At 45.2% G+C, this 25,420-nt stretch overlaps 1 protein-coding gene across 1 annotated transcript in view; it reads left to right on the forward strand.

Moving 5' to 3' along the window:
- The window catches only part of LOC137570488 (lipopolysaccharide-responsive and beige-like anchor protein), a 121,231-nt gene that overhangs the window by 52,741 nt on the left and 43,070 nt on the right, over window positions 1-25,420 (forward strand). Inside the window, exons 3-7 of the mRNA XM_068279163.1 lie at window positions 5,796-5,896; window positions 12,804-12,899; window positions 14,420-14,541; window positions 16,564-16,690; window positions 22,634-22,753. Coding sequence (XP_068135264.1) covers window positions 5,796-5,896; window positions 12,804-12,899; window positions 14,420-14,541; window positions 16,564-16,690; window positions 22,634-22,753 — 566 coding nt within the window. The remainder of the gene's footprint in view (window positions 1-5,795; window positions 5,897-12,803; window positions 12,900-14,419; window positions 14,542-16,563; window positions 16,691-22,633; window positions 22,754-25,420) is intronic.

Consider the following 25,420-nt stretch of genomic DNA (forward strand, 5'->3'; position numbering starts at 1 on the left):
GCAGTTGCAGTACTATTCTCTGCCGGAGAGATGGAAGGAGAGCACTGCGCATGCGTAAAACTGGCCGAAGTTACAGGACCCGGTACCAGCGATGGAGAAGGCTGGGGACGGCGGTGTGGGAGCGATCCGTGCGGATGGGGCTAGAGGAAACCCCATGTATCCTTTAAAAGTTATTTTTAAAGAGACATAGCAAGGAAATGAACAGCGCTACTTAAAAACAGATGAGTGCCTGCCTGCAAAAGAGTGCAAGCCCCACTTATGGGATAAAATACACACTGAGCATACACATGACCTGTCTACCACTGGAGGATGTTGGTTTCCTGTAACAGCTTGCATGCAACTTGTTAAGTACTCGTCCCTCCCACTGCGAAGAAGTCAATCCTCCATGGGAGGGGACCTAACACTAACTAAATCCTACCTATGCATATGCATTGCCTGGACGCGCTACCAAGTAAAATTGAAAATTGCGCAAAAAGTGGGATCAGCGTATCATCAGGCCGCCTCCGATCAGAGATGCACTGAGCCCCCCCAGAGACTGCAAACGAACCTTGAACCCAAACAGAGGCTCTGCATATACACCAAAAGCAAAGCTGTTAAGTGGAAGCGGCTGACCAAAAATGAATTAAATTAGTACATGGCAAGGAAATGAACAGCGCTACTTAAAAACAGGTAGGCACTCATCTGTTTTTAAGTAGCGCTGTTCATTTCCTTGCTATGTACTAATTTAATTCATTTTTGGTCAGCCGCTCCCACTTAACAGCTTTGCTTTTGGTGTATATGCAGAGCCTCTGTTTGGGTTCAAGGTGCGTTTGCAGTCTCTGGGGGGGCTCAGCGCATCTCTGATCGGAGGCCGGGTATGGGCTGATCTCACTTTTTGCGTTATTTTTAAAGAGATGTGAAAAATTTATCTCTGAGATATTTCAGGAGAAAAAGTGAATTTAATATGGGCCATAATCTCTCAAAATCCATTGGGGGAGCTCAGCTGTCTTGCTTTCCAACTCATAGAAAACTTAAAGGTGCCCTCATTGAAGACCAAGTTCCATAATAAAAAAAATAAAAATAGTTGCTGCTGAAGAGGGTAGTGAAAACTTTATAGTTACGGCCCTGATCAAATCCATTGTACACAGTGGCGTAGCAATGGGGATAGCAGCCATAGCGTTGCTATGGGGCCGCGCGGCAGCCCTACGTCACAGGAGGCCCGCAGCTACCTGAGTGGACTTTTTTTTTTGTTTCTTTTTTTTGCTTTTTTTTTTTTTTCGGCCGGCCAGGGCCCCCCTCCCTCACCTCGGCGCCCCCCGCCTCACCTGGGTGGTCCCCCCTCCTTTAATTAGCGGCGAGAGTGTGGCATATACAGAAAGCTCCCGCGGGGTAATCAGCCACTAGAGGTTCAGCTGCCTCCGGGCTACGCTGTCTCCTTTTTATTGCTGCTCGCACCACTTCCTGGTTTATTGCGAGCAGCAATACAGAGAAGACACCGTAGCCCGGGAGGCAGCTGAACCTCTAGCGGCTGATTACCCCGCCGGAGCTTCCTGTATATGCCGCTCTCTCGCCGCTGATGGAAGGAGGGGGGACCCCAGGTGAGGCGGGGGGGATAGGAGTCGAGTCCCTACCCCACTAACTGCTCAGCTGCCTCCCCTCCCACCCCGGCTACCTAATTGCCCACCCGGCTACCCTCCCACCCGGCTACCTAACTGCCCACTACCTAACTGGCCACCCTCCCACCCGGCTACCTAACTAGCCACCCTCCCACCCGGCTACCTAACTAGCCACCCTCCCACCCGGCTACCTAACTAGCCACCCTCCCACCCGGCTACCTAACTAGCCACCCTCCCACCCGGCTACCTAACTAGCCACCCTCCCACCCGGCTACCTAACTAGCCACCCTCCCACCCGGCTACCTAACTAGCCACCCTCCCACCCGGCTACCTAACTAGCCACCCTCCCACCCGGCTACCTAACTAGCCACCCTCCCACCCGGCTACCTAACTAGCCACCCTCCCACCCGGCTACCTAACTAGCCACCCTCCCACCCGGCTACCTAACTAGCCACCCTCCCACCCGGCTACCTAACTGCCCACTACCTAACTGTACACCCTCCCACCTGGCTACCTAACTGGCCACCCTCCCATCCGGCTACCTAACTGCCCACCCTGCTACCTAACTGCCCACTACCTAACTGGCCACCCTCCCACCCGGCTACCTAACTGCCCACTACCTAACTGGCCACCCTCCCACCCGGCTACCTAACTAGTTACCCTCCCACCCGGCTACCTAACTAGTTACCCTCCCACCCGGCTATCTAACTAGTTACCCTCCCACCCGGCTACCTAACTAGTTACCCTCCCACCCGGCTACCTAACTAGTTACCCTCCCACTCGGCTACCTAACTAGCCACCCTCCCACCCGGCTACCTAACATACCTAACTGGCCACCCTCCCTCCCGGCTACCTAACTGGCCACCCTCCCTCCCGGCTACCTAACTGGCCACCCTCCCTCCCGGCTACCTAACTGGCCACCCTCCCTCCCGGCTACCTAACTGGCCACCCTCCCTCCCGGCTACCTAACTGGCCACCCTCCCTCCCGGCTACCTAACTGGCCACCCTCCCTCCCGGCTACCTAACTGGCCACCCTCCCTCCCGGCTACCTAACTGGCCACCCTCCCTCCCGGCTACCTAACTGGCCACCCTCCCTCCCGGCTACCTAACTGGCCACCCTCCCTCCCGGCTACCTAACTGGCCACCCTCCTACCAGGCTACCTAACTGCCCACTCTCCTACCCGGCTACCTAACTGCCCACCCGGCTACCTAACTGCTCACCCTCCCACCCGGCTACCTAACTGCCCACTACCTAACTGGCCACCCTCCCACCCGGCTACCTAACTGGCCACCCTCCCACCCGGCTACCTAACTGCCCACCCGGCTACCTAACTGCCCACTACCTAACTGGCCACCCTCCCACCCGGCTACCTAACTGCCCACCTTCCCACGCGGCTACCACCCTCCCACCCGGCTACCTAACTGCCTACCCTGCCACCTAGCTACCTACCTGGCTACCTATCTGCCTACCCTGCCACCCGGCTACCTAACTGCCCACCCGGCTACCTAACTGCCCACCCGGCTACCTAACTGCCCACCCTGCCACCCGGCTACCTGACTGCCCACCCTGCCACCCAGCTACCTGACTGCCTACCCTGCCACCCAGCTCCCTAGCTGCCCACCTGGCTACCTAACTACTTACCCTGCCACCCGGCTACCTAACTACTTACCCTGCCACCCGGCTACCTAACTACTTACCCTGCCACCCGGCTACCTAACTACTTACCCTGCCACCCGGCTACCTAACTACTTACCCTGCCACCCGGCTACCTAACTACTTACCCTGCCACCCGGCTACCTGACTGCCCACCCGGCTACCTGACTGCCCACCCGGCTACCTGACTGCCCACCCGGCTACCTGACTGCCCACCCGGCTACCTGACTGCCTACCCTGCCACCCGGCTACCTGACTGCCTACCCTGCCACCCGGCTACCTGACTGCCTACCCTGCCACCCGGCTACCTGACTGCCTACCCTGCCACCCGGCTACCTGACTGCCTACCCTGCCACCCGGCTACCTGACTGCCTACCCTGCCACCCGGCTACCTGACTGCCTACCCTGCCACCCGGCTACCTGACTGCCTACCCTGCCACCCGGCTACCTGACTGCCTACCCTGCCACCCGGCTACCTGACTGCCTACCCTGCCACCCGGCTACCTGACTGCCTACCCTGCCACCCGGCTACCTGACTGCCTACCCTGCCACCCGGCTACCTGACTGCCTACCCTGCCACCCGGCTACCTGACTGCCTACCCTGCCACCCGGCTACCTGACTGCCTACCCTGCCACCCGGCTACCTGACTGCCTACCCTGCCACCCGGCTACCTGACTGCCTACCCTGCCACCCGGCTACCTGACTGCCTACCCTGCCACCCGGCTACCTGACTGCCTACCCTGCCACCCGGCTACCTGACTGCCTACCCTGCCACCCGGCTACCTGACTGCCTACCCTGCCACCCGGCTACCTGACTGCCTACCCTGCCACCCGGCTACCTGACTGCCTACCCTGCCACCCGGCTACCTGACTGCCTACCCTGCCACCCGGCTACCTGACTGCCTACCCTGCCACCCGGCTACCTGACTGCCTACCCTGCCACCCGGCTACCTGACTGCCTACCCTGCCACCCGGCTACCTGACTGCCTACCCTGCCACCCGGCTACCTGACTGCCTACCCTGCCACCCGGCTACCTGACTGCCTACCCTGCCACCCGGCTACCTGACTGCCTACCCTGCCACCCGGCTACCTGACTGCCTACCCTGCCACCCGGCTACCTGACTGCCTACCCTGCCACCCGGCTACCTGACTGCCCACCCAGTGCAGTGCCTGCACCGCAAATAGTGTGCCAGCCTGCCCAACCACCCTCCCTCCAGGTAATTAATGTTAGCCCACTATAGACCTAACTACATATACTTATTTTGTGGGGAAATCTGGCGACAATCTGATTGCATATTGTGGGGAAATTTGCCGACAATCTGATTGCATATTGTGGGGAAATTTGCCGACAATCTGATTGCATATTGTGGGGAAATTTGCCGACAATCTGATTGCATATTGTGGGGAAATTTGCCGACAATCTGATTGCATATTGTGGGGAAATTTGCCGACAATCTGATTGCATATTGTGGGGAAATTTGCCGACAATCTGGTTGCATATTGTGGGGAAATCTGCCGACAATCTGGTTGCATATTGTGGGGAAATTTGCCGACAATCTGGTTGCATATTGTGGGGAAATCTGCCGACAATCTGGTTGCATTTTGTTGGGAAATCTGCCGACAATCTGGTTGCATATTGTGGGGAAATCTGCCGACAATCTGGTTGCATTTTGTGGGGAAATCAGATTTACCCACAAAATGTTTGGGTGGGAGGTCCGAGGTCCGTGGGGTTGGAAGGTCGTGGGGGGGGGGGGGGCATAATTTTTTTTTTTTTTTTTTGCTATGGGGCCCAGTCATTTCTAGCTACGCCCCTGATTGTACATGTATTGCCTATAAGTCGTATGTCAAGCTGCCCATGACTTCCCTTAATCATACTTCAACACAGGCCCACTTTTTACAGCATAGTTCATTAACATTTTATTTTTAGTTGCCCAGCCATGTTCTGCAGGTCGGGCAATGATCTGTCCCTTGCAGTCACTGGAAGTTGACTGGAAGTATTGAAACCTTTATCTTATCACAGCCATTTCCCCTGAGATGCTGGTGGCGTTTGTATGCCAAGATGATCCTCCCTGTATGTTAGAAATGGTGCTCCTTGTGTCATCAGCAATAATTCTATTGTGCTCCACTGCAGAGGCATAGTAAGATTACCATGTTGGATGTACGAATTGGTAGAAAAGTATTAATCATTGGGCTCAATGACTGGTCCAAAGTGCAAGACTTTAGGCAGGTAGGGCAGCTCACACAGTTTTACATGTAATATTTACCTGCCACTGTCTTTAGAAATATACTGGACAACAGTTTGTGTGTAACTGTGTTTATACTTTTATGTTACTAGCAGAAGCCAGTGTGCCCCACCCAAGGGCTTGGTTTATCACACTGTTTAATGTTTTTTCATCTGACTGTGAACTTGACACCTATCTTCTTAACTGTTGTATTGTTTATATTGTATTGTTATACCGTGTATTCTGTTGTACATCGCCACGGAAAGATGCTTGTGCTATATAAACTAATCAATCATTCTCAAAATAAAATTTTTTGTTACAGATCTCTTGGTGGACATGTTGGGGGTTTTGGCAAGCTACAGTCTCACAGTTCGGGAATTAAAGTTATTTTTTAGCAAGCTGCAAGGAGAAAAAGGACATTGGGTGAGGAAACTATTTTGGTCTTTGCGCTTGTGTAATGATTTCCTATGACAGTGTTCACATGTAAGTGTTTTGATTTTCTTGAAATCGCAAATGTGCTACATGTACCATTTTCTGAGCGCTTTGGCTCAATGGAAGGTATAGGGAAATCGCAATTCGCTTGAAAAAGCGCTTTGTATAGCGATTTCCCGAGCACTTCTATGAATAAATACATTGTATTTATTCATTTCTGGGTTAAAGAGTTCACTTCCTTACGTCATCACTGAGCATAAGTGCTTAGAAAAGCGCTGTAAAAATCACAGTATAAATCGCTCAGCTCTTGCGATAGGGCTAGCGATTTATGTGAACAAAGCCTAAAGGACATTTCTCCTATGTTGCGGTCACTGTAAGTAGTAGAAATCTGGCAGAACTGACAGGTTTTGGACTAGGCCATCTCATGGTGGATTCTCTGGGTTTTCTATATTTTCAAAAGCACTTAGTGAATGGCAATTGCTCAGTACAACTGCCAGAAGTGTGTGTGTGTGTGCTCTATCTTTGTATAGAATAATGCTAAGAATCCCCCATGATGAGATGGACTAGACAAAAAAATCTTTTTTTTTTTTTTTTTTTTTTTTTTATAGGATAAGACTCAAAGCTATGTTTTAAATTTGCAGAAGCTCATGTTGTAATTCCATACAGGAAGCTTGAATTGCATCCCATTAATTCTTGTCTAATATAGACAAAAAAAAAATCTGTCCGTTTTCTACGAAGTACTGCAAGTGACAGCAACATAGGAGAAAACGTAATTTACAGCTCATCTTACTATGGAAGAAGCAACTTTTTATTTGTATGTGTTTACATGTATTTTACATTTTATAATTTTTTCATGACAGTGGTCCTTTAAGCCAGACTTCATTATTTTATCTGTATGGGTAAAAATAAGAACCTCGTAAATTACTGCATTGTTTTCGAAGTGATTTCAACATCCCCCTCCCCCCCCCCCCCCAAAAAAAAAACCCTCCTTATCCTGGTAAACATTTTTCACCAAGGTAGTAAGTAATGTCTTAAAACATGACGCAGGAATCTGACCTTTGGTAGACTTGTCTTCTCTGCATCCATATTTGAAAGGTAAGATATTTTCCCCCGTAATTCTGCTGTGAAAAGAAGTCACTGCTGCAGAGGTAATACCATGGACTGCATGAAATTCAGATTAAGCTAATTTATATCCCCAAAGCGTTTTTCAAGTGTTTATCTGCCAGCAGTAGGTTGTTGAATAATGCGGCATTTACACACTAGTTAACGTTTTAAAGTACGTTTTTTACTAAAGTCTTATTTCTTGGTAAATGGTCTTTGGACACATTGTGCCACTTTTGCTTCTATTTAATATTATACTGTACTCCAAGATACCACTGGTGTGCTGGCAAATCGCCATGTGTGGGACATTTTATATGAGAGCATTTTTAAGATATTTAAATGCTTCAAAAACATAAGTTTAAACTGTCTAAGGGCATTTTGGTTTCAGTAATGCTGGCATTAACGTACACATGGCTGTAGATCTAATGTATGCTCAGGTGTCCCTCTTTGCTTTGGGCCTCCCCTATAATATTCGGACTAGTCAAATCTCTACTTCTTGTTTCCTGTGGTAACTTCAAGGGAAGACCCCCCCCCAGTGGGCTGCTGCTTGTGCTCTGTGCATTTTTCCAGAAACAGAAGCAAAAAGATTGGCACTACAGCGGTATCACATGCACTACTCAACTTCAGGCATGCAGTATGCACAGGAGGACTACAAGTACACTTCTTCTCTGGAACCTCTTCAGCGTGCTCAAGCAGAGAAATCAAGCAGCAAGCAAATGAAGAAAGCAGGAAAGCTGGCACTGCTGCGAGTGTTCAATTTATTCATAAAGTGCCAAAACGTGCAACATCTTACAAAATTGCAGTAAATAAAGCACATACCCTTGTGAGAGGAGGCGTGGATGGTGGTGGGTGCTGGGCACAGGATGCTTGACGGCCGTTTCGCGCTACACAGCGCTTCTGTGGAGGCAGCCCCCGTAGAAGCGCTGATTAGCGCGAAACGGCGGTCAGGCATCCTGTGCCCAGCACCCACCACCACCCACGCCTCCTCTCACAAGGGTATGTGCTTTATTTAATGCAATTTTGTAAGATGTTGCACGTTTGCACTTTATGAATAAATTGAACACTCGCAGCAGTGCCAGCTTTCCTGCTTTCTTCATTTGCTTGCATTTTTCCAGACATCGTATGGTATTAAACTCCGACACTGCAACAAATCCTGAAAGGCTCTCAACGCATCCATTTAAAGAGAAACTCAGAGCAAAAATTTAACTTTATCTCAATCAGTAGCTGATATCCCCTTTTACATGAGAAATCTATTCCTTTTCACAAACAGACCATCAGGGGGCGCTGTATGGCTGGTATTGTGAAACCCCTCCCACAAGAAAAGTTCGAACTTTTGGCAGTTTCCTGTCTGTGAACCTTGCTGCATTGTGGGAAATACCTGTTTACAGCTTTTTCCAACTGCCAAAAACCATGCAGCAGCTACATCACCTGCCAGCAGTAAAATGTTCACCGGAGTTCCTCTCTAACTGTATAGTGTTTTGCCATAGTGTGATTCCAGCCTAAATGATGTCATCACAGTACTATCCTAGTGTAGAGCAAGCACAGTATTTCCTCACTTTTTCAGCAACTGTGAAGCTTTAGGGAACGTTACATATTTTGAAGTGAAGTTATTAATGACTGTAATTTAACCACTTTACCCCCGGCGGTACGAATTTCTCCATCCCTTTTTCCATCCTTTAACCCCCAGGGACGGAGAAATCCGTACCTTCCGCGCTACCGCCGCTGTCCGCGCTCCCGCCGCTCGTGCACGCCGCCGATCGTTCGCCCGGAGATCAATGAACGGGAAAATCCATTCCCGTTCGTTGATCTAAGCCCCCGCAATGATCCGCTGCTTCTATTAGAAACAGCGTGATCATTGTGATTCTCCCAGCCTCCTACTGCTTCCTGTAAGCGTCCTTCTGGACGCTTACAGGTCGCATGTAAACAGCCTCACTGTGGCCATCTTGTGGCCAAATAGTAAACTACACCCTAAAGTATTTTACACATACAAATACATTGTATTACACAATAAATGAACTCATTACCTCCCACACTCCCCAATTTTTTTTTTTTGTTATTTAAAAAATAAATACAATAAAAAAATAAACAAAATAGTTACCTTAGGGACTGAACTTTTTAACTATTTATGTCAAGAGGGTATAACACTGTTACTTTATAAACTACGGGCTTGTAATTAGGGATGGACGCAAAACTGAAAAAAATGCACCTTTATTTCCAAATAAAATATTGGCGCCAAACATTGTGATAGGGACATAATTTAAACGGTTTTATAACCGGGACAAATGGGAAAATACATTTCATGGGTTTTAATTACAGTAGCATGCATTATTTAAAAACTATAATGGCCGAAAAAACTGAAATTTTTCCCACATTTTTTTCCTGTTTTCTCATTAAAACACATTAAGAATAAAATAATTCTTGGCATAATGTCCCACCTAAAGAAAGCCTAATTGATGGCGAAAAAAACAAGATATAGTTCATTTCATTGCGATAAGTAATAATAAAGTTATAGACGAAATGAATGGATGGAGCGCTGAAAGGTGAAAATTGCTCTGGTGTTCTAGGGGTAAAACCCCTCAGTGGTGAAGTGGTTAAAGATGGATTTAACTCTGACATAACATTCAGTAAAAACAAAAGTTTTTACTTTTGATTACCCATACAGTTATCATATTTGATTTTGTGCACAAGTATTATTGTCTATCTACAAATTACAAGTTCCCATAATACTTTATCTGCTCTGAAAGCTGTCATTGTAATTTATTGCATAGCTGCTGTATTTATATATTACAATCTATCCAGTGAGGACACTTTTGGATTGTATTCAGCTGACACACTGCTATCAGTGTTTATATTATCTGTTTTATCTTACCAGCTACTATTGCAATCACTTAAGTTCAGCAATGGTGCTAAGCTTTCCACTGAAGAAGGAAGTGCTGTGTTTAACTGTTTGAATGCTGTTCTATCAGTATTTGTTGTTTTTTTTCCCCTGGTAGTACCTTGTTTGCTACAAAAAGAATATTTTAGAGCAAATAAGAAATGCTGAGTTTCATACCACTTTAAACAATACATTTTGATATCTACAAACCTCACATAATGTTCATAATGTTCTAGGGCAAGGCCTTTTTGTGGTGTGATTCTTTAAATGTTGTTGAATTTACAAAATGCCCACTGGTTTGAATAATCTTATTTTGACTACCCATTAACCCTTGTTTAGTTGTAGACAGAAATTGTGTACTAGTGGTTTCCAAACAGTCCCTTATGCATTTACTAAGGGCTCTTTCACACTTGCGGCGATTTTGAGCGTTAACGCAAACTGCTAACGTTTGCATTAACCAAGGTAAAATGAAAGTCCATAGACTTTCATTTTACCTTTCACACCCGACGCTGCATTTTGATGCGTTGCGGTTCTGACGCACCCAGGCGAAGTTTTTCGTCCAACGCACCCGCGAGCCGGCGTTTTCCGTCGGGTTTAATTACCAGCTACCACCGCTGATTGCGTTGCACCGCAGATGCCCGATGACACGCTGCAGGCAGACAACGCGTGCAGGAGAATCCGCTCCTGCACGCGTTGGTCGATGTGAAAGAGCCCTTAGTACACACAAACTGGGATCTTTTCCAAACAGTCCTTTATGCATATACTAAAGTACACCCAAACTGGGATCTTTTCCAAACATTCCCTTATGCTTTTAATGAGATGTTTTCTCGAGTTTGTTTTAAACTGATTAGTTTCATGGTTCTCAGAATATATTCTGATGAATTGACTTTGTCAAACAAAATGACTCCCTGAATCCATTAGTGCTCCTTGGGCTTAAAGCAGCATCTATGATAATTTGATCACAAAAATACAAAGGCCGTTCCAACAGAACGTGTGCTATTGAACCTGATGATGCAGTTACTTTTTTTCCTGTGGCTCTCTCTGCATTTTACATTCAGTAACGCATCTGCAAGGAACCATTTTATTTTTTTGTAACTTAGGTCCTGATTCATAAAGCAATGGTGAGGCACCATTCACACTTAAAAGCGTTTTGCGGGAGTGATTTTTCCACGATTACACACGGAAAAATCACTGGATACTGCGGCGATTTTTCCGTGATCGCGTTTAGCACGTCTATAGCACTGAAATGTGATCACCGGGAAATCACCTGAAAATGGTGCGGGCTACGCGTTTGGCGTTAATCTCTGGCGATTAAAGCAAATCGCCCAAGTAAGAAACGGGCCCATAGGGTTTTATAGCACTAGCGCTTTAAAAAGCGCTTGAGCATTTTGCCGAAATGGCCGGCAAAACGCTCTAGTGTGAATGGGGCCTAAGATGGCGCATAGCCATTTTACCGTTACTACTGAAGACAGAGTAGCACGTACTGCCGAATTAGCGTGACCTGTACTGTTGGCTACTCGGTCTTCGGAGGTGACGATAAAAGGTGCGCACCAATTCTACTGTTGCTTTGTAAATCTGGTCTTTTAACTCTTTACACAAAGTGCTAGCATACATGTTGTGATTTTCTTTTGTCAGACTTAAAGGGAACCTAAACTGAGAGTGATATGGATTTTTCCTTTTAAAATATGCCAGTTGCCTGACTCTCCTGCTGATCCTATGCCTCTAATACTTTCAGCCACAGCCCCTCAACAAGCATGCAGATCAGGTGCTCTGACTGAAGTCAGACTGGATTAGCTGCATGCTTGTTTCAGGAGTGTGATTCAGCCACTACTCCAGCCAAAGAGATCAGCGGGACTGCCAGGCAACTGGTGTTGTTTAAAAGGAAACATCCATATCCCTCTCAGTTAAGGTTCCCTTTAAAGCACTTAAGCTACAGCCATCTGGGGTGCACTTAATAGGCTGGCCTTGAACCTTTGTTGGTCTTGTCAAAGAACTCCTTGTTAGGTACTTGCTCTAGTCATTATCCGAACACTGGTCTCCAACATCTAAGGTGTGACCTTGACCAGGTTTCTATCCAGCTGCTTCAGTGGTATTATGGGTTTTGATCACGGTTACAGATACACAAACTCTGGGACACGTGTATTTTGTCACTGAAAGCTAGAGGGTTTGCTGTCATTCCGAATTTTAAGATTTTCCAGGCATACCACTGTCCACCTGATGCCACCCAATATAGCATCCATTTTGGGCCTCTTACAGTTGGGCCTTGAGAGATGTAAACTAATGTAAACTTCTTACAAGTATAACATGTTTATTTTTTTCTGTCATTAAGTCCAATGATTCAGAGGTTAGCTTTACACAGCAGTTGTATGCAGAAAGAAGGAACGGACGGCGCTGCAAGTCCGGCACTGCAATTGGGGCATTTATTAAATGGTGGCACATATTTGGATATACCTTTATTTGGTGAAGACTGCACAAGTAGAAATGTTTCCTACCGGTAGGGTGGAGTGGATGGCAGTGCTAGGAACTCACTCACTCACACCCACCCCCACCCCCGAGCCAAAGAGGGTGAGTGGAGCCGCTCACACATCCCAATGTATTCTCCCCAATGCAAGGTACACACAATGCAATTTTTGGATATTTTCAATTATTTCCAACATATCCGATCTGATTTCTGATCGATTTTCCTTTCACTTGTATGAAAAAATTGTTTGAAAAATCGATCGGAAATCAGATTGGACATATTGGAAATAATCGATCTGACATTAAATCTGCACATGGCATAAAAAGCCAACTTGCCCAGAATGCTTTAGTGCCGACTACTCTTATTCCTATTGATTTAAATGGCAGTTGCAGGTACAGTTTATATTGTCTCCAGTAAGCCCTTCTTGCAGATCCTTTATTTGCTTCTTTTTTTTCTTTCAGCCTCCTCATGCTGTGAAACTCTTGTCTGTGTTAAAGCATATGCCTCAGAAATATGGTCCTGATGCCTTTTTTAACTTCCCTGGAAAGAGTGCTGCGGTAAGAATGTTTCTCTGTCGCACTGCTGTTTTGTAGTGTTAAAAACCGAATAATTATGCACTCTGCTTATATTGTGAATTTTGGAAATCACATTTGCAGCATTCTGTCTATTGCTGAACAAATACAGTGGTAGACTATGTATTATTTAGTTTCTTAATTTACACTCTCTTACATGCTGCATTCATTTGCTAAACAGAAATTAGGAGTTTATATGAGTCTTATCATTGGCCAATAGAAGCCCATTACTCTCATTAGCAGCTGATTGTTGTAGCTGACACCTCATTCTTGCTTCCACACAAGAAGTGGAGCATGTATTTTCACGCTACCTTCATATTGCATTTTATGTTGTGCTCGTGTCTAGGAATGGTCACCAGTGTTGTTTTGTCAGTGGATTTCTTGTGTATTCTAATGGTTATTTACATTTGGTATAGACAAAGAGCTTGATTCATTATGCTTAATGTGCATTAACGGCGCAAGTTAAATCTTCTTACAAGCGTAAATTAAATTAGTGTGACTTAATTATAGCATGGGCACGCTGCACACGCTACTGGCAGCGTAGCGCGCGCTACTTAGCAACGGCTGATATTTCTTAATGCCGCAGAATATAAGACCAGGATACTTCTAGCGTTCTTGTTCACATAGGATCCACACCCCCCCTCAGAATGACAGGAGGAGAACGCTGAATGATTTTACACTAAGCTGCATTCTGTAGCCCTGGATTCCACCATGTTTCATACAGTTATAGCAGCTTCAAACGGAACTGAAGTTGAGGAATTATTATATTCATTGGCTTTAGGTTTTAAAATGATTTCTGTACTGATGATGATGTAAAAATAGATTTGAATCTTTGAGATGTTGACTGCCAAAAGCCCTCACAGAAGCATCATAGGACTATCATACCATGTGTAACATTTAAACTATGCAGAGGGAGCATGGGCACATGCATAGCCAATATCACCAAAAAGTAGCTAGGTAGCTAAATCACCGTCTCTGCCCTCCAAAAATGTGGACACAGAAGTATGGCTTCTGCTTTGCTATATAGGCCCCAGCGGTGTTTATTTTCTTAAAACCTTTTTAACTGGTGTATACTCTAACTTTGATCATTACAGCATTCTTCTGCTTTAAGTTTTGTATTCTTCTGCTTTAAGTGCTTTTAGGTTGTTGTTTTTTGACTTACATTTTGCCCAGTCTGTTATTGTGGCAAGAATAGCAGAAATTGATCTGCATTCTCCAGGGTGCGCCCTTTGGTTGATAAGACCTCATTCCTTTTCAGGAGAACAATGATGGCTGGGGCCCTTTCACGTCTATTCACTTTTAACGCAGTTGACATGTGACTCATAATAATTAGGTGACTCAGTCATGTAATGCTATGTAGTGAGTTACATCATCTGTCTAAAGAGCAATCTTTATCTTCGAGATGATGGATAAGGCCATGAAAATAATTGCTCCCCTTTTTTCATATTTGCAAGCTAATTGTTGTGAAATAATGTAGCTGAAATATAATCTGTGTTTATCCTTAGGCCATTGCCTTGCCGCCAATTGCTAAATGGCCGTACCAGAATGGCTTCACATTTCACACATGGCTGCGAATGGATCCAGTAAATAATATCAATGTGGACAAAGCAAAGCCCTATTTATATTGGTAAGTTCAGGAACATGCAGGATGCATGGACACTGGGTGAGTGGAGTTAAATGCTTAGGTAGGAATGGTTTTGTCTTTGTATTATTATTTAGATCTTCTTATTTTTGGCATATGTTATTTCATCCCCTCCTGCTTTGATTACTTTATGGTTACAGTATAGTTTAGGCTGGTTTCACAGTGGGACGTTACAGGCGCACGTTAGAGCAGCCTGTAACGCAGCCCACCGCTCAGTAATGAAAAATCAATGGGGCTGTTCACAGTGCGGACGTTGCGTTACATTGTAACGCTGCGTCACAAGACAACGTACTGCATGCAGTACTTTGGACGCGGCTGAGCCGCGTTAGACTGCTTGCACATGCTCAGTAATGTTGGGGAGGAGCGGAGAGCGGCCAGGCACATGGCTAATTAATATGCACTGCACGTTATGACGTGCAGTGTTTACTTCTTGGAGCAGCCGCTCTGTGCGGCGATTGGCCGGCGGGACCACGTGATGCCGCATGCGCACAAGAGTGCGCATCACGGCATCACTGACGCCAGAGAGAGCTGCACAACGCGGCTCACTCTGACGTCCAGATCCAGCACCACCAGGCGTTCCGTTAGGGGGACGTTATGCGACCTTAACGCCCCCTCTAACGCAACGTCCTGGTGTGAAATTAGCCTTAAAGGGAACCTTAACTGAACGGGGGTTAGAGAGTTTCACTTACCTGGGGCTATTACCAGCTCCCTGCAGCAGTCCTGTGCCCTCGGAGCCGCTCTGGAATCCTCCGGTCCCCTGCTGTCACTTAGTTTCGTTTTTGACGACTCACCAGTTGGCCGCCCGCCATGCGTATTATTGGACGCATTCCCTACTGCAATTAGCGCTGTGGCGGACCGCAACGCGTACAAAAATACGCGTTGCCGCATTTCGCACGCGTAGATGTGCGGCAACGCGTATTTTTGTACGCGTTGCGGTCCGCAACAGCGCTAATTGCAGTAGGGAATGCGTCCAATAATACGCATGGCGGCCGGCCGACTGGTGAGTCGTCAAAAACGAAACTAAGTGACAGCAGGGGACCGGAGGATTTCAGAGCGGCTCCGAGGGCACAGGACTGCTGCAGGGGGCTGGTAATAGCCCCAGGTAAGTGAAACTCTTTACCCCCCGTTCAGTTAAGGTTCCCTTTAATATCAAAAAGGGTTCAGCACTGAGTGTGATTTTTTTTTTTTTTTTTTTTTTTTTTTTTTTTTTTTTTTTTGGGTCTTTCTTTTCTTATTTGCACTCAGTCAGTCTCCGGACTCATGTAGTCAGAATGAGTGCATAATTGTAATGCATGAACTTTAAAACGCGTTCTGTAATATGAAAATAATTTACAGGAATAAATGGTCAAATAGAGGAATTTAGGAATGAGGAACACATCAACATCTGAATATAAGCAGCATATATCGTTGCACCATATGAGAATGCAGTGCCAGTATACATTTTCACATACAAGTGTTAAGGAATGTGGTGGGAAAGATATCACAAAGGTGAAGATTTTCAATAACCAAGTCTGATGGGATTTAAAAAAAAACAAACAAACAGATCACAATTGAGACAATTTAAATAAATAGTTATCACTTTCAGTTCAGAGAGCTTACATTTATACTGGGCTGCTTCGGCCGATTTGGATGCCTTGTGTGGAAAACTGCAGCATCCATTACTTTTTAGTAGCCCATTGATTTCGCATCAGAAATCCATGTCTGCGATTTGCGACTAGTGGACGTAGGCGCCAGGGGCAGAGAGTGTTTCAGACTGAGTAGGAATGGAAGACCAGCTTTTGGAGGAGTTGGAAAACTCTGCTTTTTGTGAAGCAGGATTTTTTTTCTTCTTTTCTTATTAAAAATCAAAACAAACACTTTTATACTCGCTGAGGTGTCCAACAGCACCTCCTTTGAACAGGAGTTATGCTATTATGTGTAGAATTTTGTTATTCTTTGTGATCAAAAGCTTATTATGAGTCCAATAACAACTGTGCTTTACCTTAGATTAACTCTGCCCTTTTCCAGTTTCAGAACAAACAAAGGGCTCGGTTATTCTGCGCATTTTGTTGGTGGGTGCCTTATCATCACATCCATTAAATCAAAGGGAAAAGGCTTCCAGCACTGTGTGAAGTATGATTTCAAGCCACAGAAGGTGGGAATTTTATTCCTTTACGCTCTTCATTTTATGTTTTCTCTGTACTTGTGTAAATCTGGCCACGTTCAGGTTGGTCTTGTGTCAGCCAAACTCTCAGATCAGCAAAATTTAAATGTCTGTATAGTCTCGTAAACAACATATTAACTTGTAAATCCTGCAAATGTGCTTCCTTATAGATGTGTTTTAATTGAAACAAAATATCTGGAAAGCAAGAAATCCAATTTGGTCCTCCTGCAGTTGCCATTTCCCCGATCATTGCACATTTTTCACAATGAATAATGTTTGATCTTTAAATAAAATGTGTTAGACAAAAGGAAGCTGTTACAACATGTATATTTCTAAATGTTCACTTTATTTAACTAGTTCAACCTATTGCAGTCCTAAACTGAAGCTGTAGAAACTGCTCAGCAGCACAGCTTCATCTTTAAGTGTACCTGTGGGGAAAAAGTGCCCCTAAGGGCTGTTCGCCTCAGGAGGTAGAGACCGGTGAGGTTTCCTGCAGTCTATTTTGGAGACTTGCAGCTTCCCCGTTCTCCTCCACTGGCAAATTCCACCACTGAAATAATGATTGTGGATGGTTCATATGTGCAGTAGCAGGGACCTGTCTGGGCTTTTTCTGCTGGAGCCCGAGCAGGTCCCTGGCTGCTACTGTACAGGTGCAGTGTGGCCAATCTTCAGGATGTCTCAGTTCTGGATCAGGCTGGCTGAGGACGATGAGGGAAGCATTGTGAGGATCCAGAGGCTTCTTTCTCCAGAGGCAAGTATCCAAAATAGACGGTAGAAAACCTCACAGGTTGGCTTTAACGACCTAAAGACCGCCTAACGCCAATGGGCGTGACCGCAGCGGCAGCCCCAGGACCGCCTAACGCCAATTCTTGGGGCCGGCTACTGCAGGAGATCTGTCTTTTTACTTAGTACAGCGCTGTGATTTGCAGCAGCGATGTACTGGGGACAGCCGTGTAACACAGCTGTCCCCTCCATTGGCTCAGGAGTGATCGGCTGTCATAGGCTGAAGCCCATGACAGCTGATCATGGGGATTGGCTGGCGGGGGGAGGGAGGGGGCAATATATGAATAATAAAAAAAGTAAAATGAATTTGAAAATACACAAATATGAATAAACAACTGGAGGGCGATTTGACCCCACCAGCAGAAAGCTCTGTTGGAGGAGAGAAAGGGGGGGGGGGGGGTAAGGTATCACTAGATTTTAGTTTCGGCATACTTCAATGAATGTGTCATTGAGGAAAAACAATAAACCGGGTACAACTTAAAAGGTACCGTATTTTTCGGAATATAAGACGCACTTTTTCTTCCCCAAAAATGAGGGGGAAAAGTGGGTGCGTCTTATATTCCAAAGAAGCTGTAAATGTGGCCCCGGAATATATTTACCGGATCCTGTTGCCGTGATCCTCTACTCCTCGTCTGGCTCTCGTCATCCCAGGACGTCTTGTCATGCATGGTGTCCGTCTTCAGAGCCCCAGCTGCCCGCGCTCCTCTTCACTGCAGTCTTCGTATAGACGGCAGCCTTTTGATATACATGTGCTACCGCCGCTGGCGGCGGCAGCACATGTATATCGTAAGGCTGCAGTCTATACGAAGACTGCAGCAAAGAGGACCGCGGGCAGCTGGGGCTCTGAAGACGGACACCATGCATGACAAGACGTCCTGGGATGAAGAGAGGAGACTGCAGCTGAAGAGGAGCGCCGCAACTTGGACCCTGAAGACCTGCATCCTGAATGACGGGCGCCCTCTGATGAAGAAAGCCAGATGGGGGAGGAGAGGATCGTGGCGACAGGATCAGGTGAGATGTTTCATCAGGGTTTAGCTAGTGTAGTGTATTTGGTGGTGGCAGAAGGGGTTGGTTAGTGTAGTGTAGTAGGTGGTTACAGCAGCAGGGGTTAGTTAGTGAAGTGTAGTATAGTGGGGGCAGCAGGGGTAAGTGAAGTGAAGTGTAGTGTGGTGTAGATGGGCAGTGTAGCTTAGGCCAGTGTGGTGTAGATGGGCAGTGTAGTTTAGGGAGAAAAGTTCCATAAGACGCCCCTGCACCATAGACGCACCTAGGATTAGTTTTTTTTTTCTCTCTGATTTTTGCCCCCTAAACCTAGGTGTGTCTTATATGCCGGAGTGTCTTATATTCCGAAAAATACGGTAGATTAAAACATAAAATAAAACTGCAATAGCTTAAAAAGTCATTTTTAGGGGATGGAAGATGGATACAATCATTTTTCATTATTTTATTTTCACCTCGGGTGTCCTTTTAAGGAAAATTTGTCTGCTATTGCTGACTCCCTTTTAAAAAAGTGCCACTTGCCTGTCTCTGTTGTGGGGATGATCCTCTCTGTCATATGTCCTGCTTCACTGACTAAAGGTGCATACACACATCAGACCATAGTATTTGGAAAATGAAAGATCACAGACCAATCTTACCCCCTTTCATGTAGTATGAGAGCCGTACTCTACACAGTCTATTCTATGGAGCTGAACTCCCCATCAGAAAAAAATCTTTGCAAGATGCTGCACACAAAGATGCTGTACAGACACAAAAGATCAGTATCTGCAAAACATCTGTTCCTGCCAAAGATCCGTTCCTGCAAATTGCAATGATAGTCTATGAGATCTGCAGATCATCATACACACATGATTTAACTGACATTCATCTGCAGATCAGATCCACCAGGATGGATTTTCAGATCTGCGGATGATTGCTTGATCTGCAGATGAATGTCCGTTAAATCATGTGTGTATGATGATCTGCAGATCTCATAGACTATCATTGCAATTTGCAGGAATGGATTTTTGGCAGGAACAGATCTTTTGCAGATACTGATCTTTTGTGTCTGTACAGCATCTGTGTGTGCAGCATCTTGCATCTTTTCTGATGGGGAGTTCAGCTCCATAAAAAAGACTGTGTAGGTATGGCTCTCATACTACATGAAGGGTGGTAAGATTGGTCTGTGATCTTTCATTTTCCAAAGACTATAGTCTGATGTGTGTATGAGCCTTAAGAATTGGGGATGATCAAGGTGATACAAATAATGATGCAGTATTATGCAAATTTTGTAAGCAAACTTATGCAGCTTGAAAACTGACAAATCGTATCCTGCTGAGCTATAATTCAATGGGTCAATGTTAAAGCTGACCCAAACCAAAAATGTTTTTAATTCAAAATATTTAGTTGCACCACTCTGAAACCTACAAAGATAAATAAACACTCCTTCAAGCCTATGAGCATTTCAGTGCATGCTTTTCACCCTTCTCTTTTCATAACTAGGGTTATACTGGGGGCAGCCATTAGCAATTCCTCCTTTGCCAGACACAATCTACTCCACCAGTTTGCCGGATTCTGTCCCGGCAATATTAAAGGAAGGGAGGGGTTCCTCCAATAAATATAAAATATTTTATATTTGACATCATGCAGCTGAAAAAAGGCTGCTATTTATTATAATTTAGAAAATAGATTTTACTTCTGAAATCTTGTATTTTTAATTTCATTTAAAGCCACTTACATTTGTTTAATATTGCTTTAACTTATTTGCATCTCATACACCATCCCTACTCAGATTCTGAGTATGCAGACCAGATGTTTTGATACCACCACTGACCAAATGCTTGCTGCATATCTGCATTCTGCAACTCGGCATTCCACCCCCCAAAAGGGCAAAGATCTGTAACAGTTCACTTTTTTATGGTATGGTAGTTAACCCCTTCAGTACCAGTGGTCTCTGGCCCCTTAAGGACCAGAGACCGCTGGTACCAAAAACTGGCGCATACCACCAAATAAACTAATTGCCGCTACCCGCCGTCCACGCCACACACCCATCGCCTCAGCCCACCCGCTCTGCCATCTGACGGCAGAGCCATGTGAGCCAATGAGATCGGCTCATATTGATGACAGTATCAGGAGCCAATGAAATCGGCTCCTGACCGGCTCATGGAGCTCTGCTGTCATACCGACAACAGGGCGAGTGAACTGCGGCGGGGAGTGAGAGACTTGATCGGCGAGAGCGCGTAGCCATAGTGAGTGAAATCTACGCCCTGGCAGGAATAACAACCTCCAAACAGGGAGTAGATTTCAATTAGCATCATCCGAAACGGGTTAACCAAAGATTTAGTCCAAATTTAATTGTTTGCTAACAGATTGCAGTGTTCTCGCCAGAAATTTTTTTCCAGCTGGCTGGCAAGAAAAAGTAGCTGGGTGGCAAGAAAAAGTAGCTGGGTGGGGCGAGATGCGAGAATGCAGGGCCGGCATGTCTTTGCACAACTCTGTTTACAGCAGAGGAGGAAGTGAGCCAATGACAGCCTGGTTCTCACCAAAACTATATGAGTGGAGCACCCAGCTAAAAGAGCCTGGAGAGAACACTGGATTGGGAATTGGCCTGCGGTTTATGGCAACCAACAGATCTCTCTCTGATCAGATTTGATCAGAGAGAGATCTGTCTCTGGTTGATCTGTTGCCAAAACTGCTTGATGTATGGGCAACTTACCTGTACTGCTTGTCAGAAGTTGCAACATGTGGGGAGACGCTTACATCCTGCCGCTTAGCCTTGACTAACCCCTTGGGCAGTGTTATAGGTGGAGAAACATCACCCAGTCCTGCTCAGGCTTGCTGTGTTTTTTTTTTTTTTTTTTTTTTTTAATATGCAGATAGCTAGTAAATCAAATTACCATAAACACCAAATTATGCTGCGCTCAAATGTCCTAGCACACAGTCCTTTTAGTTAAAAGGTGCTCAGCAATGTGCAATTCTACACAGATCTGTGTCCTCTTCTATCGCAGGTGCAGCAGACTCCACTTCAGTGAGATAACCACCACCACACCCCAAGCAGTGGCCACGCACCGTTATATAATGACCCTCTGTCAGATGGGTCCTTAGCGCCTATGGGGTCATCTGGCCGCCCCCTGCCATATACGGACAACTGGATCTTTTGCTTCCTCTGTAGCTAGTCCACATCACCTCAGATAAAACAATGCAAAGCTCCCATAGCGTAAAACCATAAAATCAAATTTATTATAAAACAGATGTACACTTACAAACCAAGCCGTGGAGAAACGCACAGAGTTTTAGTGGGCTCTACCCCAGACGTTGGCCGCCGGGTCGGCTGAGTGGCGCCGTCTCCTATGCCTCCCTCCTGGCTTTCACGTCCCTCTCCAGCATAAAGCAGCCTCCACATACCTCTCGCTACAGTTGTCCTTTATCCTCAACTTTTAATTATCCAATTATTTTCGTATAATTGGTATTCATCATCTTTATTACAATAGGAAATGTATTTTGAACCTGATGCTAGAGTTACAAATTAGTACTCGTAATTTTTTTTCCCCTCCATTATTAAAAGAAAACCTAAACTGAAAATTAAAAGTCAAAATAAACATACACACGTCATACTTACCTCCCGTGTAGTCTACTCCTCAATCTCTCCTTTCCCGCGTCCTGTTTGTCCACTGTGATCAAAGGAATTCTCTGTCCTCCATTTTGAAAATGGCCATTACCCATAACTGCTTCCTGGTCAGCACACTGTTAAACTGTAACATCGCACACTTGAGCCATAGGGAAATATGGACATTACTTGGCACATCAGTTGTCCTCTCAGCTATAACTGACAGCAACTGATATATTTCAGTTCTGACAAAATGTTGTCAGAACTGGAAGGGATCATTGTCAGAAGAAAATGGTGAGCTTCTGAAAGGAACTGATGGCAAGGTAACTATGTAATGTTCATTTGAAGTTACCTCATGTGTTTATTTTAAATAATTTTACTCAGTACAGGTTCCCTTTAAACTGTCCTAGAGAAACAAGTTGGCAGTTAGGGTTTTTGTGGGTCTGCTGCACTCTTTTAAATTTTGTACTGATTTCTTCTCATGTAACCTATTGTTGCTGCTGTTGAAGGTTTATACTACATGTAATTAACAACTTTGGCTGTAAATGTATTTTATCTTTTTTTAGTGGTACATGGTGTCAATCGTCCACATCTACAATCGATGGAAGAACAGCGAACTTCGCTGTTATGTAAATGGAGAACTAGCATCGTATGGAGAGATAACGTGGCTTGTCAATACAAGTGATGTGAGTTCATTGCTTTTAACAAGAGCTGTGGATGGATCACTTTGTTGGCTTTCAATAAATATTGAAGTCTTGTCATCTGTGCTGTGTTTTAATTTCCTTTTCCAATGTGCTGTGTTTTGTACATAAACTCTTGGAAATGCTTTTCATTGGCAGTAGGTAGTATGTCCACTGTGGCAGCTTGTATTTATTTAGGTTGATGTGTTCATGTTTGCAGTGATGACAGAAGGCAATCTCCAACTGTACTAGTGTACTGGCTATAAAGGCTAAAATCTAGAGGTTTTATCTTATCAGCAGGTTTGTAAGCTTGTTATACACAGGCAGAGAATGTTTACTTTTTATAGAAGTGGTTTATGTTTAGTATCTACCTGTGTATGAATGGAATAAAATTAGAGATAATCAATGATTAGCAAAATCGTCTTGCAATTTGTGTGGAGATTGTGATTGAACTAATCAGATGCGGTTGCTGGTGATCAGGATTAAGCAGCCCATACACTCAGCTGATTTTCTGGCCGACCAATCGATCGCGATCGATCGATCGCAAATCGGTTGGCCAATCGACCGATCGACGGCCGATTTCGGTCGATTTCGATGGATTTCCATCGAACTTGCAGGGTGGAAAATTTAGGTCGATCTGATGAGATTGCTTATCAGTTTGCATTGGCCTTAATGGAAATCTGATGGCAAAAAAATGCCATCAGATCGAATTTCAACAGATTTCAAACTGAAATCTATTGGAATTCTATCCTGGTAAAAAATGTTCTAAAAACGCATCAGATAGATCATCAGATGCATTTCTTATCTATCTTCTGCCAATCTGACGAGTGTATGGGCACCTTTAGTCCATTTAGAGTTGCGCATACAAACTGCAAATAATTAGCAGAAACTTGGGGGAAAAAAGCATTGCTGCATCTCTAATTGGAGTATTGCCTGATAATCTGTCGGCTTTATGAATAGGAGATGAGGGCCCATTCATACTTGAAAAAGACAAACCGATGCGCTAGTGCTTTAAAAAGCGCCAGTGCTTCGGTCAATTAGCAAGAATCACCCGCTAATCGCCTAGATGTGAACGAACCCTTAAGCAATTTAATCTGGTCTTCCTCATTTTGGCTTAAACACGCATGGAAAGGCAATGCAAACTCACCGAGCAGCATCTGCAATTAATCTGGTCTGCAGAGCACAGCCAGTCAGCCAATTAAGTATGTGTCTCGATATGCAGTACTGATGTATGCATGGTCTGGACCTAATGCATCTCCCCTATGCAAGAAGGACCTTTAGTTTCACACAGCAATGTGGTAGCAGGGACAATGCGGGCAGCTAGTCTCCAGACCCCCCATCAACCACTAATGTGACCTGTGATTGCATTACCCATAAAATGCTAAACACTTCAAACACAGGAGCAATGCGTGGGGGCCCAAATATCAGTCTCAGCCAGAAATGGGACGCATTTAACGTATATGTACTGTATATTGACGTGCACCTCAACTGAGGAACACATTTGTTATCAAAGCTTGAGTGAATTCTCAGACGATCCGCTGCCTTTTTTGGGCATTAGGGCCCATTCATGATATGCATGGTGCAGTATGGTACATGTGATTTTCAGTGTTCCCCAACAATGTTCTCAAGGCCTGCAAACAGTGCAACTCTTGTGGACATCCAGAGGTAGTTATTTTAGCTCTGCTGAGACACTAATTACTCCACGTAATATTTTCTGTGGATTAATGCAAAACATTTACTGCTGGTGGGCCTTGGGGACAAGGTTGGGGAACCCCGATTTACAGTATTTAAGTGACTCATGACAACCGTAGTAAAAATTAAATTAGATCACTTAGGCAAGATTAGCTCAGGCTGTCTTTAAAGAAAACCAGAGACAAACTCCTTTGTAGAAACAGTCTCTGGACATGTGTGGGCAGCAGTCCTCATGCCCACTGCTCCCCAGTTTTCCTCTGTTCCCCTCCATTCCTATCTAAATGCTCCCATAAGTGTTCATATCGTAGCAGGGTCGTGCACTGCTGTGCAAGCTCTGACCCGGCTGTGTATGTCCTTGATCGCGCTCCTGTGGTTGAACGCTCTGTGCAGCACACTACGAGTTACGCAATGCGCATGCGCAGAATGCTCCCAACAGTGGGAGCTTGATCAGATGCACGTCGCTGGGCCATTGCTTGTGTGTGTGACCTGGAATACCTGGCTCACTTATAGGGGCATCTACAAAGTAATGGGAGAGCAGTGGGCATGAGGGCTGCCGTCCATAATTGCATGGAGCCTCCGTTTCTTCAAATGATTTTGCCTCAGTTGTCCTTTAAATATTCTTTTGTAGTTTCAGGCTTACGTGAGCTTCCATATCTTCTCAGTCATCGATGTAGAATGAGTATGCAGATCATATTGTTTTCTTTCCCTAATTCTGCCTAAGGCCCCGTTTACACTTAATCAGTTGGTACGCGTTTTTTTTTCTTCTCCATAGAAGTGCTTTGTGAAAAAGATTTCAGTTAAAACTCGTTAAGTGTGAAAGGTGCCATAGGAAAACATGGGACTTTGAAAATCAGTTGTCCTTTCAGTTATAACTGAGAGCAACTGATTACGGTAAGTGTAAACGGGGCCTAAGTCTGCTTTAAGCCTGTTGCATATGTGTGACTAATGCTAGGTACACACCATACAATTTTCTGTTAGATT

The sequence above is a fragment of the Hyperolius riggenbachi genome, chromosome 1, assembly GCF_040937935.1.
Source record: "Hyperolius riggenbachi isolate aHypRig1 chromosome 1, aHypRig1.pri, whole genome shotgun sequence".
NCBI lineage: Eukaryota > Metazoa > Chordata > Amphibia > Anura > Hyperoliidae > Hyperolius > Hyperolius riggenbachi.